A 16,435-nucleotide genomic window follows, 5' to 3' on the forward strand; every position below is an offset into this window, starting at 1 on the left:
GCGGACAGGCTGGGGGCGTGGCTAACACCGATGTGGCTCCTGCTATTGGTGGATAGCTATCCTGGTTACCAACCAACACTACTGACTGGGCACATGAGAAAACACACGAAAACTCGTTAATTTCAAAGCTAATGGCTAACAAAGTGTAGTTTTAAAGGGACAGTAAGTCGTTTTCTAATATGTATAAGGACCAGAGTGGAAGGTGACCGAGAATATGAGAGTAAAGCCTGTTTTTGTGTTATTTAATGTTGACTGGAATCATGCTAACGCTAACTAGTGAGTCTCTCAGGTTGTTATTAGCATCGATGCTAACGTTGTGTCTCCGCCACAAGCTAACCCCAGGAGACAATTTGTGCTATAAACCAGTAACCCGTAATGGTGGCGGTAGCGTGGTGTTAACAGAGTCAGAAAAGTGTATCGTGTTAGCTGTTAATGTCCAATAAATCAATATGATGCTGAATTGTCCAGCGGGTGGGGCGACATTTCATTCAAGATAATTCAGGTTTCATGTCACAGGTAACCTTGGGTCTCTCATCTGTGTTCCCTCTGCAATGGTAATCAAAACTCAACACAGATGTCAGTGATATCTTTGGAGGATCATCGGCCCTCTCCAGAAGATGGGATAGTGTTATGTGTACAGGAATATCTGCAGCCACACAATGGATAACGAGGTAAGCTACTCATCTGTCTCCAGTTCGCATCATCTGTCATATAACTCGACATGGACACTATAAATAAGCTCTCTGATTTTCAGGGCAGTAAAAGGAACAAAGCATGTCATATTTTATAGCAGTTTTCTCTGTTTCTCTATTCTCTGTCACTAACAAGTACTTTCTGTTCTTCCTTCATTTTGTTTTTGCTTCTCTTCTTCTGGCATTGACAGATGCTGTAGCCTAGTTGACTTGTAGAAATTAAGTAAGGGCTTTCTGATTTCTTTGCTCGTCTTGCATGATGATTTCTGAAAAGGGAATGAATGGCATGAGCTGTAGGTGACTGTGTTATGCAGACAACTGATGCTCCTTCCAAGACACATATCCTTCAAATTGACCACTGACTTTGGGTAGAGGCCAACATCTTTAAGACTGAAGCAGGCAGACATGATGTTTTAATGTGGATCATTTATTCCAGTAGTGTCTGAACAAAATTAACATTGTGTGGATTTCTGCTGGACCCTCACTTTGGGATTTTGGCTTATGTATTTTTTTTTTTTTACAATTAAACACAAATGATCAGTAGTTAATCACTCTCTAGTTACATGACATTTTAAGTGATGATAGATGTCAGGGATTTGTGACACATTTGTCAAAGCTAGTTTCTTTGAAAGGGCGATGCTTTATGTATTATTCAAGACACATTTTTGCAAGATATAGTAGCTCTCTTTTCAGTCACTGTTTAACCACTGTAGTGCTCACAACTAATGAGTACAGGGTAGCGCCACCTATTTAAGTAGAGCATGAATTTGACATGGCATGGATTCATTAAAGTGTTGAGAGTAACTCCGCAGGGATCTTGACCCATGCTTAGTCAGTGCCTTTTGCTGTGATCACTATTTGCAAACCTAATCCCAAAATTGAAAGTCTGCATGCCTTAAGTGTTATCTAAATATTGTCATGATCCAGAACATCATTGTCTTAGCATGTTCATACACAAACTATATCTTATTCAGCCTGAGCTAAAATCAAAACAAATGGTGTATTACTCGGCGGAAGAATATAAGGGGGTCTACAGATGGATGCACATGGACTCCAAAAATGTTAAAATAGATCGTCATTTAGCGGTGTTAAAATGACGATTTACATTGCATTTTTACCCTCATGATTGACACTGACTGAATCTCTTTTGGTTCCATCCTTCTGCCATGAGATGATTAAACAGGCACATTTGGCACCAAAGACTTAACCACATTTAAAGTTACATAAATATGTTTTGTCTATCTGTTATGTTCCGATACCATCCTGACACATTGCATTAGCTGTATTTATGTTTTATTTACACAAGAAGACAGGAGGAGCACATTGTTTGCTTACATTTTGTGATGTACAGAATAAAGTGGATATTGGTTGTAGTCTGTGATTGTGAGTACTAGTGCAACAATGATGTGTTTTGTGTATGAGATCTGTATTCCTCAAATAGCTGATGTAGGTTTTTCTGACCCTGCATTGTGTGTGTGTGTGTGTGTGTGTGTGTGTGTGTGTGTGTGTGTGTGTGTGTGTGTGTGTGTGTGTGTGTGTGTGTGTGTGTGTGTGTGTGTGTGTGTGTGTGTGTGTGTGTGTGTGTGTGTGTGTACTCATGCTGGTGTTCTTTAAGGAGAGTAAGAAGTGCCAAGGAGAGAAGCTAGCCTCTGCTGTGGACGACACCCTGGATGAATATTTAATCGCCCTCCAGCACAAAAACAGGTGAAGTGTGAGCACAGGCTGCTGGGGAGAGACAGATTAGTTTTCACAGAGGAGATACGGAACTCCTCCACGACTTCCAGTGCTTCCTAATAGGAGCACTGATTGGTTCTTTGATTAGAGATAAACTAAATTAGTGTGTGAAATGTGGGAGAGTGGAGGTCAGAATAGCTTAAAAAGTCCTCCTGTGAGTGCTGAATCTTGATCTTAGCCATCTCAATCATGTGATACACTGCTGGCCAGATTTTTTTACACATAATTGTAGATGTAGTCAACCGTTTCCTTTTGCTCCTCAGGATCCTAAAGCGCCTTAAAGTCAAAGACTCCAGGGAGATTGAGTTGGAACAGCTTGAGCAAGGTTTTTCCATTTATCTTAACGGAGCCAATGCGGAAGCCAATAGGAAGCAGCCCAAGAGCTCCAACCACAAGTGTGTCACCTCCTCACCCGCTTGGAGACCTGCACGTACAGCAGGTATGCTGCTGCTGGACCAAAATAAACCAATAGACACTCAAAAGAAGCAGTATTATATAAAACCCCATTCTTTTTTTCCTTCTTTATTGTGCAGAGGAAAATATTGTTCTCAAGCATGCAATCATTTTTACACTGGAATGCAAGGCGCCACCTCATACTCATTACTCATATTTTGTTGCTTCTGTCATCTTCAGACCATATGGAGCATTAACTAATTGCCACCACTCCTCAGCTTGTAGTTTGTATGGTATGATCCCTTGCCCAGTCCCAGTGAATAAATGATAGTGACAGTTGTAGCTGGCAGCCAGTTCTTCGTTCTTCCTCTGTGTGCTGTGTGGACCATCTGCGTATGTGACTGCATGTCCCTTTTCCTCTGAGGCAATAGTCTGCTGCAAGCTGCTCATGTTCCTTTCTGTGCTGCTACTCATCGTCAGATGTCTGTCGAAGCGCCCACCAGTTAACTGAAGACAGCCGTAATCTGGAGCAGACCCACAGGACGAGGAGCCACACTGCCCCAGAAAAAGTCCAGAGGAAAGAATGGGTGCAGGTAGGGGCTTCTAATTACTTGATATGTATATATATATACTGTATATTTAATCCTTGATTATGGTGTATCAAAAACATTTTCCTATGAAAATACGCACGTCTTCTTTGTTGTATGCAGGATTCTGTCAGAATTCGAACCGAGGAAGGACCAAGTTTGCAGATCCGTCCAGAAAAGCACTACTCTGAGGATTTTGAGCCATATGAAAGCGTAAACATGGAGGTAGAGTCAAGACATGACAGTGCCTACTAAGCCTGTCTGTGTGGGTGTTTTTTAGGGGAGGGGCTTTGTGTCAGATGCAGCTGTCTCTACTACGTAGTATCTCTCAGTCTCTGGCATTTCCTCTTCATCTAATCACATTGTTTCAAACAGAGCTCCAGTCCACGCTCGCCTCGTAGTCCCTGCTCCCCAAGGGACACCTGCAAGGTGTCGCACTCCTTCAGCTCCAGACATGAGAGCCAAGGAGGCCAAGCAAATCAGGAGCACAATGAGAAGGTCCTTCTCAACCTTGAGGAAGTGAAGGTAAGCATAAGAAGAAATGTGTACACTGTTTTATTTCATCTTGTCAGGGGGGCATGAGATGTAGTGAATCATCTCAATTTGTTTCACTCCCCTGGGTGTAAATGTATGACATTTCTTCAGTGGTTGTCACACAAATCAAGGGAAAGCTTAAACTGTCAGCGTGCATGTGTGTACATGTGCGCCTGTTAGTTCTTACACTGATGACTGTGTGCATGGACGCATGCGTAACAATGACCTTTTGTAAACTAGGTTCTGCGTCGGAGCCTGGAGGTTAGCATGCGGCGAAGCAGCCGTGGCTCGGCGGGGGAGGAGTCGGACGAGGAGTGGGTGGAAGAGCAGATTGAGAGGGAGGAGAGCACTGAGAGTCTGGATGAATTGGGGCTGCCTCTCTCGTCCTCCAAGTCCTCCTCCAACCCTCGGCCCAGCGGCTCCCATAGCCATTTTGACTCAGCAAACCTCATTGTGCTGGACTTTGGACCCTCAACTAAAGGTAGGCTTTAGCATCCACTTTCATATGTAAATTTGTATTGATTTTTAGGGTGAGTCTTAATTGCCCAGAGTGGTTCCATCTCCCCCATATCTGCTTCATCAGCACTGACATATACACATGGAGAATAGGCAAGACTTTTAGCTGCCTGTGCACAGTTCACGTGTTAGCACGCGTGGGACAGCCAGCCCATGGCCCTTCTATGCCTGCAAACTCACAATATACCAATATATTCTTAATATGAAGGTATCCTCAGTTTTGATTTCTCCGTTATTTCAGGTCGTAAGATTGAACGCTCTCTGTCTGCGAAAAGGAAGGAACACACTGACAACTTTATACCCACCAAGCCTATGTTGGTGAAGAGCAAAACATTAGATAGGCCACCTTCCAAAGAAAGCTGGGATGGTCAGAGTGAGTCTTTTCAAATTTTGAAAGCTCTTAAATATAATGTATACATTTCACAAATGGGAGATTTCCCAATTTGGGAATAAAACTCTGTAAACACGCCCATCTGTTAGATAGCATGGGGCATGATTGTTGTTTAAAAGGTGTGTGATTCTTGCTTAAGGGCCAAGAAGTCGGATGGAGAGGCCCCTGTCAGCAGCCAGAAAGGCTTCTGTTGAGGAGCGAGACCCTGACGAGATGGCATGCAGGGTGCGCCAGGCCATCCAGAGAGAAAACAACCCTGTGAAGAGTCCTGAGCTCTTCAACCGCAACACGGTCAGCCTGCACCACACTGTACATGTCCCACCTATACTCAATTTAGGCCACTAAATATTAAAACCTTTAGAGGCCCTATACTTTGAAGACTGATATTACTGCCCACCCAAAATTCTAGACATAAACTGTATGTCATTTAAATGATAGTGTTATGGGTTATGCTTACATGGGAACTCTGCCCCTGAAGCTTATGTATCTCTGACTCTTCTATTTTGCTTCCTCTTTATCCAGGGCAGGGGACACCAGATGATGAATGGCTTAGGGCACCACAGCAGCCACAACAAGGATGAGAGCAGTGTCACTGTGGCCATGCAGAGAATTACGCTTATGGGCCCCGGGTATGCTGACAGCACATTGCACCTAGATACACGGTCACTTTATTTACATTCTGGTTTCTGAGGGACATAAGGTCGCTTAGTACTTGTTACAATCCTATACATCCTAAAGTGTCAGAACAAGCATCATTTATTTTTATAGAAACTAATCCAAACTAAAATTAGGTCTGTCCTAGACCAAAGAAATTCTTAGTTGACGAACACTTTTTTTTACTATAATTTTGTTGAATATTATATTAGTTGATTCAATCAGCAGATCTGTAAAACCAAGTTCCTCCAGTAGAAATAGAATAAGAGTTGAACAGACATTTAAATGTTTTTCGCAGTCATTTGACTAATACAAAATTGATTTATATTAGTTGTTATGGTGACAACACACGTCAGTGGGGCTGTTAAGTGTTTATGCGGCTTTCATCTCGGTAGCTAGGTAGCTGTCCTCCTCCAAAGCAGTGAGCTCATTTTCACGGCTCGTACTGATAAGTTTCTTGGACATAAATCATCATTCAGAATGAAAAGGAATTTTAGAAAATGACTAATCGGCTAAAGAAATCTTAGTCAACTAAGACCAAACCAACCGATTAGTCGACTAAGCCCTACAGAAAATATGTTGTGTACGCTCTCTGACCTTGAAGAAATATTTATCAGCATAGCCATCACAGTGCTCAGCAATCTCTCACCATTAATATGAAGGTCAGACACCATAGACAGAGCAGTGGAGCTAAAGATGTCATCCTTTTGTTCAGGCAACAACAGAAACTGCTGCAAGCCTTGGAGAAACTTGAAGCAGGACCGAGCTACAACATACCTCAGAGTGTCAAAACAGACTATAGCAAGCAGCCGGTGAGTCAGTCACACTGTCTTCCAGAAGGAATAATCCTAATACCACTGGTTGTGATAGAGACTTAAGTCAACAGAGGCACTTGTGAATGTTTTGTGTTATCATTGCAGAAAAGGCAGTCCTCGGCTGAGTTCAACCCTGCCTTGTATGTTACCATGGAGATCCTGTCAAACTGGGGGAACGCTTTGCAGGTTGGGCTGACTGAGTTGCAGTTCTTCTGCCTCAGAAACAAGAAGCTGTACGTGTCTCCTCACGACCTAGACATCAGAAACGCTGACTACCCCGGGAATCTGGGGGCACTTGTCAATGGAAAGGTGAAGGTGAGCCTCTGCTCATTTCGCTATTGTCATCACATTTGCAAATGATCTTTGAATTAAATTAAATTAAAAGTGCAGTAGAACCTTTTCCAGCATACACAGACATTTAATAGACAGGCAATAGCAGGAAAAGCACAATAATTATGACTCAGTTCCATTTTTTTTTGTCCCAGTAGGCCATAACATGGCTCTGAAGCTTGAATACCTAAATAGGATGCCGCCATCATTTGCGGTTGTCTTTTGTTTAAAATGCTTATTACATATACGTTTAAGGTTGCTCCAAACACATGTGAACTAATCTCACTATTTACATGGACAAAGTATTTGCTGATATTTTTCTCTATTCTCTTGGGTTGACAGACCACCAAAGAGCGTCACATGTGGACGTGTCCGTTCCACCCCCCCATACAGCTCTACTTCATCATCAGGAACACCGAGCGCTCCCCAGACTTCGGCATATCTCGCATCAAAATCTGGAACTACAACAGAAACCTCAATGTACGTGTTTTTGTTTTTTTTGTATATGTTGGATTATAGATTATAAGAAATAGAAATGTTATCAACAGAAGTGCAATCTGATCCTAACAGCTTTTGATTTATCCCTCGCTCAAGTGCAGAGATTATTCATTTCGCTGTCTGTAGATCCAGAGCGCATAAATCCAACATGCTTGAGTGTCACAATAATGCATGCAAATGTATTGGCGTGGTTCCGTCAGGGGGGTGGTTCTCTTTTAACATTGGCTGGCTGAGCTGCCAGTCACACTGTCCAAATGTGGAACAGTGAGAGATTAGCCCCAGAGGATTAGTGTTGGGGGAAACGTGGGCTTCTGCCTCTCGACCTCACTGCTGTTCATAGAGGGGTACAAATACCCCATCGTATCTCTTTCTATGTTACCTCAGCTATCTAGAGTTGACTTGATGTCTTGAACCTGGAAGGTAAGGAGCTGTCGGTGGGAAATAGGTTCTATGTTAACCTACATTCATTGTAGTTAACTTTCGAGGGGATTGAGCAGATTTGAGTTTGGCTTTAGCCACTTCTTCATGGCAGCCATGACTTTGTATCTTTGAGAGTGCTAATTACTGCAAACTAGAAGAACTCTTACTCTGCATGTGAGAAATAGGTAAATGTATCAATTGGACATTAATGAAATTTCCCAAGTGCTATAACTTTGTGGGATTTTATGCCTTTTTGGTTTGCAGCTTTTGTAGCTATGCTTGAATTACGATCATTAAGTACTCAAAATATCACATAATATGAAATGCCAAATATTTTCTTGTGATACAATTGAACAAAATCCTTTCCCTTTGATTTATTTGCATTTTTTTATCTAAAGAATTATTGTTGATTACTCAGATATGAAGAATGTATTTTGTTAAGACCTCAAAGATCCAAATCTTAAATAATTAAGGATTTTGTAGCAACGTTCAAATGATTTTTTGAACCTGTTTATTCAGTTAAAGTTAAGTTCCGTTTCTTTTTCAGGATCTTGACATTGGTGCACGGCATATAAAGCTGTACCTTAACAGCACATTGGTGTTCGAAGGAGAGCTGGAGAAGGGCTGCGGAAACCAGGTCTTTGACTACAGCACCACAATTGACCTCAACGATTTCCAGGTTTCAGACTCCTTGTTTTCCAGCCCCGTGTCTTCAGGACACAACCTACGGGGGATCAGCCCCCAGCGCCATGAGGACAGGAAGGGTGGGGACGGCAGCAGCACCCAGCACCACCACAGTTGGAATCAGCAGCCATCAGACGTAGGCCAGGCTATGATAGACATGCAGGCGAAAACGCATTCACTGCTACCACCCATCACTCCCTCACCAGTGGGGGCATCCTCCGCTCGTCTCTCCTCCACACAAAGAAACTCTTTTGACCTGTCCGTCCCAGAGGAGCCTCTCTCGCTTAGGCAGCCGGTCGAGCAGCCTGCACCCATGGAGCAGACGGTCACCACCCAGCCATCATCCTCACGGGTGGCCCCCCAGTGGCTGCAGCCCCTGAACAGAGGAGCTCCAGAGGGATGTGAGAGCAGCAGGGAGAGGCCCAGATGGCTGGTGCCTCAGCACTCCATTGAGCCCAAATCTCCCTCAGCAACGTCATCCTCAATGCTCCCGGAGCTGCCCTGTAACCCTGGCCGTGTGTGCAGGGTGATGGAGAGGACAGTAAATGGGAGTCAGTGGAAGGCGGACTCTTTGGATCTGAGCTGCGACCTGCTGGAGGAGCTCGCAGAGCAAAAGACAGACAGGCCCATTAGCGGACGCAGGAGCTCATTTAGAAACAGTGCAGTCACTCCGAGGCAAACAGAGGAGCAGCATCAAAGAGCTTCTGCTCTGTCAAACACAGGTAGGAACGTTTAAAGTTATGATACTGAAACACAAAGGGACACCTTGATATGTGATAATTTCAACCTTGTTTTATTTTGTGCTGTATTTCACCACTCAGGCTTCTCAAAAGCTATCATAACTCTGCATTCAATGTAACAGTATCTTAAAATGATAACACATTTAATATTGAACTATATTAGTACCTCCTCCCTCAGAAAAAACACTCTTCAGACATTATGTCAGGATTCTTCACTTAAATGGCTACTCGCAAAAAGCTTTGCGTTTTTGTTTTCACTGTTTATTTTAGGAGAACTATCTTGATCACATGGCTAGATACAACTCATCCCTGGCTCCACATTCGTAGTGTTGCTCACTGAGTTATTTTGATTAGATGTTCATTTGTGTTTTTGAGTCACCATGTAAAGAAGGAATTTATGTGAGTCATTGCACTGCTTGTAAAATGAAAGGGGTCCTACTTATATAGTTTAGTTTACTAAAATCCTTATACTGCACCTTACTGATCAGCCATGTTTGTTGTCCTTATCTTTGTGCTGTCTAAAGATTGTCGTGCTCTCTGCTGCTGATTTCCTTTTGTCATCTTATAATTCTTTAAAGGTGCAATATGCAAGATGTAACCACATGCCAAGTCGGTTAGCTGTTAGCTAGTGAGATATAACGTCAACACTGTAACCTCTTCACATTCCGTTGATAATGTTAAGTACATTTCTGGCCATATCTTAGACATGGGATGTTTTAACTGATCAAAATACTTCTCATTGAAATTTAAAGAAAACTGACGATCTGAATGTAAATAAGATTGTGGAAAAGAGCAGATTGTCATGTTACAAAGCAGACTGCCACTTTAATTATAATCCTGCAATCTGCCAGTTTACAAATGAATAAAGAACTTGATTTAAGAGTAGTTTTAAGACTTATGCAAGTAATGTGAACACATTTCAAAACAAGGGAACTGTTAAATATACAGTCTTACGGGCTCATCATTAAATGTACAAATAGAGAGATGAGATGTTAAGTGTATGTCATAGGCAGTCTACAGTCATAAAAGGGTTGTCTTAATTCTTGTGGCTTGTTAGTAAATAACATCAATCCTTGTGTATTCTCCAGAGGAGCCAATGCCATTGGTGAACGCTAGCAGGAGGCAGTACACCTCTCTGGCCCAGCTGCACAGCCAACAGGATAACACCCTCATGGAGTCCTGGGACTCGCTTACTAAATTCAACCAATGCCAACGTGGACGCATCTCCAACATGGGCTTCGAAGGTGACATCTTTGATGAGTTCCTCCAGCGCCAGGGCCGTGGTCCACCTACAGTCCCGGTCAACCCCTCCACAGCGCCCAGGAGCCCACATTCCCCCTTCACCGCTCAGGGGGCACTGTGCGAAGGCCTTGATGATGATCCATCCATGGAGCGGGAGGACGAGTTTGAGATCCCTGTGCTGCCGCAGGGCCAAAAGCTGGTCCTCAAAATCCTGTCCACCTGGGGCGATCGCCACTACGTGGGCCTCAACGGCCTCGAGGTGTTCAGTTCCAGTGGGGAGCCCATACGACCTGCTCACATCCATGCTGACCCACCAGACATCAACATCCTCCCTGCGTACGGCAAAGATCCACGTGTGGTCACTAACCTGATTGACGGCGTTAATCGCACCCAGGATGACATGCATCTTTGGCTAGCACCGTTCACCCCCGGTCGTACCCACACCGTCTTCCTGGACTTTGGAACTCTGTACCATGTGGCCATGATCCGTGTGTGGAACTACAACAAGTCACGCATTCACTCCTTCCGGGGGGCGAAGGAGGTGGAAATGCTGCTGGATGGAAGGTGCATCTTCAGGGGCGAGATTGCAAAGGCTTCTGGGACCCTGTCTGGAGGTAGCCGAACACAACAGCCTCACAAGTTTTTAATACTCCCTTGTGTGTGTTACACTTGATCAACCTTTTCATTTTCTCTCACTCTGCTGTTACTTCAGAGTTGGACCAATTTGGTGACACCATCCTGTTCACTACTGATGATGAGATCCTGGAGGCTATGTCTCGTTATGATGAAACCTTCCTCAGTGAAGGTGAGGGTCCCGAGAGCCTGTCTGCGGAGGAGGAGCTGCAGAGGCCACGCACCGCTGACGGAGAGGGAGAGGAGAGACCCTTCACACAGGCTGGCTTCAGAGAAGAAGACCTCAAGGTAAGTACAGGCCTTATAAGCAATGGGTGCAGGTTCTTATAGAAGTTTTCTTAACTATACAAAGACCTAAACATTTAAACCATATTTTTAGCTAAATGAAATGAAAATTCATTGTGCAGGAACCCATTATGTTCATAAATCCACATTGGGGAGAGACACTGAGGAAATATAGGAAAACACGCATCAAGAGTAAATTAGCCATTACAACATCAACACTACATGTTCTGGTTTTAATGTGTTCACATGTTGTCTTAGTTAAAACTCCACCTCAACCCAACTGTGAGTCAATCTGAGGAGAACGTGGAGCTTATTCCTGGGATGTACACTGGAAAGTGTGAGTAGATAAGCAGCATCCTGTCGTCACATGATCGGTTCTCTGATGTTGTTTGGATACTTATAATGACGGTCGCCCTCCTCCCCAGGCCTTAGACTAGAGCTGGTGTTGACTTGGGGGGACTCCCACTACCTGGGCCTGACGGGGTTGGAGGTGGTGGGGAAGGACGGAGAGAGTTTACCTTTAGACCTCAGCATGATGGCCGCCTCTCCCGGGGACCTCAATGAGCTGCCTGAGTACGAATTCGACCAGCGCACTCTTGATAAGTACGCCTGACACTATATCCTGAGAATGTTCAATACACTGACATCTGATAGTTTTCCCAAAATAAAAACTTCACTCTTCTTTCTGAGTATGAATACACAATATTTCACGTTTTACACCCTTACTTCCAATAATCACGCTCTAGAATCTAGATTACAATGTCTGGTGCGGTCTTCAATGTGTGTTTTCTTTACCCAGGCTTATAGATGGCCACAACATTACCACTGATGACCAGTACATGTGGCTGATCCCTTTCTCCTATGGAGATCCACACACCTTGAACATAACATTCAACAAGGCCCAGACTATCGCTGGACTCCGCATCTGGAACTACAACAAGTCCCCTGAGGACTCTTACAGAGGGGTGAGACACTTTTCTGTCAGGCATAAATTGCTTAACAGTGCCAGTTGCTTCAGGTGGAGCCACAGATCAATTTATGTTTTTGGAGGGAATGGATAAGTTATTAGTTTTTACATTTAACAAGAAAGTGTCTATGCAGGACACTATAAGAAACACATAAAACATACAACTTTTTACATCTTTGGTTCAGGTGAAGGTGATCCATGTGTTCATGGATGATGTTGCCATTTCCCCACCGGATGGATTCCTGATCAGGAAAGGACCAGGCAACTGTCACTTTGACTTTGCCCAGGAACTCCTTTTCCTAGACTTCCTCCAGACGCCCACTGACGACAAGAGTGCGGAGGACTACCACAAGTATGAGCCATACATTTAATTTGCATGAACTGTTATTTCATTAAAAGGTTTGAAAACTGCACTTCCTAATGTATAATGTTCTCATCTCTAATTCAGAGGACGCTCTAAGAAACCAGAACAGGCCAGCATGGACTATGAATCTCCCATCATGCCTTGTGGATGTATCCTGACATGCTTTGGACACTTGTGTTTATTGGCACTGTGTGCATTGTCAGTTGAATCTTTGGATTTTTTCAAACTGCTGGCAAATGGGACGGCCCAGAATATTCCTTTGAAAATGAACACATTGGATTAGTATGTTCTGGCAATATTGATCAATCTGCATTAGGCCTGCAACACATTTTTCTTAATTGTCAATGATTACTGTTTTTAAATAATTGATTAATTGATCAAATCAGTAGCAGATGTGGTTGATACTTAATCACTATACGCAGCCATGTTTTGTGTAACAGTAACAGCCGGCAGACCGACCAGCGTTGCTTTAATGATATCTCCTCTTCTATTCCTGGAAAATAGAGGATCTGTTGTTTGATCTGATGTTTCTTAAAGATGAAGGCTGTGTCCGAAATCACTCCATCATTCACTACTCCCAATTTAATAGACACTTGTTAGTTTACTCTATAGTGAACAGTAAAGTGTGATTTATGACACTTATAAAATCATCGACAAAGTAGTGTACACTTGTCATGGTCACTACTATCTTAACCTTTATTTTTGAGGGAGATCAAATTCAAACTCAGAATTCAGACCCTCTAATAGTGGAGGGTAATTATAGTGCACTGTATAATAATTAGCGAGTGACTTCGGACACAGCCCAGACTGTGCTACACATGGGGTTTCATGTTGTTATATTCCTTGACCTTCACCCATCAGTCATTTTTCAGCTGCAGCTGTTGACCACCTGGGGAGACCCGTACTACATCGGCCTCAACGGCATCGAATTTTATGACCAAAACCACGAGAAGATCAGTCTCAGTGACAACAGTATCCTTTCTTATGAGTTAACAGCGACCTCCATGCATCTGCCTTCCCAAACCAAAGCTTTCTTCAATATCTAGAATATATTCATATTATCTTTCACCTTTGTGTGGTTAAGACCTGCTGTGAAAATCCATAAATATTGAGTTTTGAAGGACAAAAGGTATACATTTACAGATAGTCTCCATCTAGTGGTATACATATCAAAACCCACCCTGTTACCATGAGAGTAGCTTGTTCTGAGTTTAGAGATACTATTAAAGGGGTCACAGTGTAACTAAGTAATGGTTTTGTCAAAATTCAGACAAAGGCCAATTTACCAATAATTTCTTTCCATGTCATGTAAGTGGCAAAAAAATAGTTTGAAAAGTTGCAGTAAAATTATATTATTAACCTAACAATCACATTTTTTTGTTCACATCTGATATTTTGATGCATCTTTGCAGGAAAAGCACAGGTGTTAACAATTTTCATTACCAAGGGCTGCATTTAGGAAAGCCAGATCCAAGCTTCAGTATTGTGCGTATTGAATTGTCATCATTAAGATTATTAGTTACACCTGTGCTTTTCATTTTCATGTCATTTTTCATGTCATTTTAATTTTGGATTAGCAAAGATAATTATGACACAATAAACATTAGATTCAGACAGAGGATGCATACTGTTTACCACTGACTCAGGCGGGAAATTAGTAAAAGCTGTTGAAGTATTTATGAGCACAGATTTCTGTCTGCTCCTCAACATTATGTCCACCAGACATCGCTGCTTTCCCAGACAGTGTGAACGTACTGGACAGTGTGAGCGGTGATGTGAGGACTCCGGATAAATTAATAGATGGAGTCAACAGCACCCACGATGGAAGATATATGTGGTTGGCCCCGGTGCTCCCTGGACTGGTGAGGATTTGAGAGAGAGAGTGCTTTCAGATAACATTCTCAGAGGAGAGTTTTCCATTACATTTGTGTAAGTGTATTGATTGTTTCCACATAGGTGAACCGCGTGTACGTCATCTTCGATCAGCCAGTGACGGTGTCCATGATCAAATTGTGGAACTACTCAAAGACTCCACAGAGGGGAGTAAAGGAGTTTGGGGTAAGCCTCTCTGTCTGCTGTGAGATGAGCAATCACTTCTTTTAACATTTGGACCTCAAGCAGCAATCTGTATGTCCCTTTGTTTAAACAGCTGCTGGTGGACGACCTCCTGGTGTATAACGGCATCTTGGACTGTGTAAGCCATGTGGCACGAGGCATTCTGCCCACCTGTGATCCCATGGTGCCCTACCACACCATCCTGTTCACAGACGATGCCTACATTGCACACCGTGAGAGGAACACCGTCATCAGGTACCCTGTACTTTTAGGATGTAGACAAATGATCCACTACTTTCATGGCTGATTGGCTGTACAATGCCTTTATACCCCCCCCAAAAAAGTTGCTGCATATTTTCCAAACAGTGTCATGCATGTTGCTTTTCAGTGTTGCCGTTAATAGGATACCTAAATTAGGCTTTGTCCTGCAGCTTGCATGTAGAGTTCAGCACCAAATGGTCAAATACAGATTATTATTATATTCCTTTATTGATCCCCATGGGGGAAATTCAGGTGTTGCAGCAGCTCAACTACACAGAAACAGATAATAAATACACATATTATACAATAAAATAAAAATAAAAATAGAATAAAATAAAAAATAAGAATACAAATAAAAAATGTACAGTATATCCACATGGGGGGGGGGGGCTGGTCAGCATGATGACAGACTGTGGTCTCTGCTGTTGATGACTGAATACTCGTTAATTTACTCATGTCAATTCAAGTCCGTTTGATAATCAGTTCAAAGTCTAAAGAAGAGAAACTGAGGGATTGACCGATTCAGTTAGATTCAACCCCATTGCCCCATTGGTGAGTTGTTTTGAACAGAGATGTGCTCTTCTCCACCTCAGCCCCCGTGGCGGCAGACACCACCACCAGCAGTAAGTAACAGAGCCTGTGAAAGCCCCTTGTCAGCACCCCCCTGTGGTCAATCCCTGTAATGAAGATTCCTCCAGTGACCTCAGATGTCCCCCAGCCATCCCACACCCGCCTAACCACACGCTTGACTTGTGATAGCTCCCAGTCCTATTCTCCCTCCCTCGTTACCTCTCTAGCTCCATCTTTGGTGTCAATGCTTGGACCTGCTGGCTTCAAGCTTTGTTATCAGTCAGCCCTCCATTTTGTGTTGTTTGTGTTGACATGTATCTGCTGTGTCTTCATTTCCTCGCTGTGTTGCAGTAATTATGTGGAGGACCAGGATGTGAAGATGACCAATGAGAACCAGATAGTCCATCACAACAAGAAGAAGCAGACAGCAGATCCAGGTGAGTCGGCGGAACAACTGGACTTTCAAGTATTCTTACAGAGTGCTTGTCAAACATGTCAATCATGCCATCAGTAAATAAACTGAGTCATTCTTCAATGTACTGAGTTCATTTGTTCTGCCTCGTTGCAGCTCTTCGGCCTAAAACCTGCATGACTGACGGTGGGAAACATGGAAAGAGGAGGTACTGACAGAGAGAACTGAAAGGGAAGAACTAAGACTGACTGTTTTGAGCCCACTTTTAAGTGGGTGGCTTTCCACTTTAACTCACATTAAGACCCAAAGCAGCCACGGTTTGCAATGGGGGCTTGTCACTGGCTCACGTGGTCCACACTGAAGAGAACAGCTTGCACAGATAACAATGGGTTAGTACACACACACACACACACACACAGACACACAGGATTCCACTTTATGGTTGGATCACTACCCTTCCCCCCACCCAGACACGTTATCCTGAACATGTACTGTATGGTTACCCCCCCAGCTGTCCCTCCCACAGTGCCAGGATAAACATGTCAGGCTGCATTTTATCAGCCTTTTATTGTGCCTAGTATTTAACACTATATCTGTGGCTGCTACTTGTAACTTTTGTGCTGCATATTTAAATGCTGCTTGTGGTGTGCAAGTACTT

At 43.3% G+C, this 16,435-nt stretch overlaps 1 protein-coding gene across 8 annotated transcripts; it reads left to right on the forward strand.

Moving 5' to 3' along the window:
- Nucleotides 1-76: 76 nt before the first annotated feature.
- Nucleotides 77-16,423, forward strand: LOC129091101 (katanin-interacting protein). 8 transcript variants are annotated; one of them, XM_054598565.1, is made up of 28 exons: nucleotides 77-220; nucleotides 517-671; nucleotides 2,308-2,396; nucleotides 2,690-2,865; nucleotides 3,300-3,412; nucleotides 3,530-3,631; nucleotides 3,782-3,931; nucleotides 4,181-4,421; nucleotides 4,698-4,829; nucleotides 4,987-5,138; nucleotides 5,370-5,476; nucleotides 6,217-6,313; nucleotides 6,422-6,631; nucleotides 6,989-7,126; nucleotides 8,112-8,970; nucleotides 10,077-10,844; nucleotides 10,943-11,151; nucleotides 11,407-11,485; nucleotides 11,574-11,751; nucleotides 11,948-12,113; nucleotides 12,301-12,467; nucleotides 12,564-12,628; nucleotides 13,341-13,451; nucleotides 14,202-14,341; nucleotides 14,436-14,537; nucleotides 14,629-14,789; nucleotides 15,717-15,802; nucleotides 15,934-16,423. In XM_054598565.1, the coding sequence occupies exons 2-28, from the start codon at nucleotides 660-662 to the stop codon at nucleotides 15,990-15,992; spliced, it is 4,869 nt and encodes a 1,622-aa protein (XP_054454540.1). In that variant the 5' UTR covers nucleotides 77-220; nucleotides 517-659; the 3' UTR covers nucleotides 15,993-16,423. The 8 variants fall into 8 exon arrangements, with proteins under 8 accessions (XP_054454540.1, XP_054454548.1, XP_054454546.1 ...); XM_054598573.1 differs by having other exon boundaries at nucleotides 6,422-6,625; XM_054598571.1 differs by having other exon boundaries at nucleotides 575-671.
- Nucleotides 16,424-16,435: the final 12 nt, after the last annotated feature.

This window comes from Anoplopoma fimbria, chromosome 5 (genome assembly GCF_027596085.1).
Source record: "Anoplopoma fimbria isolate UVic2021 breed Golden Eagle Sablefish chromosome 5, Afim_UVic_2022, whole genome shotgun sequence".
NCBI classification, from domain to species: Eukaryota; Metazoa; Chordata; class Actinopteri; order Perciformes; family Anoplopomatidae; genus Anoplopoma; species Anoplopoma fimbria.

Bases quoted from the DNA above. Each gene is read 5' to 3' on its own strand.
- LOC129091101 (XM_054598565.1), top strand. The intron at 6,632-6,988 runs GTGAGCCTCTGC...TTGGGTTGACAG, and splicing joins TTGTCAATGGAAAGGTGAAG to ACCACCAAAGAGCGTCACAT. The intron at 10,845-10,942 runs GTAGCCGAACAC...CTGTTACTTCAG, and splicing joins TTCTGGGACCCTGTCTGGAG to AGTTGGACCAATTTGGTGAC.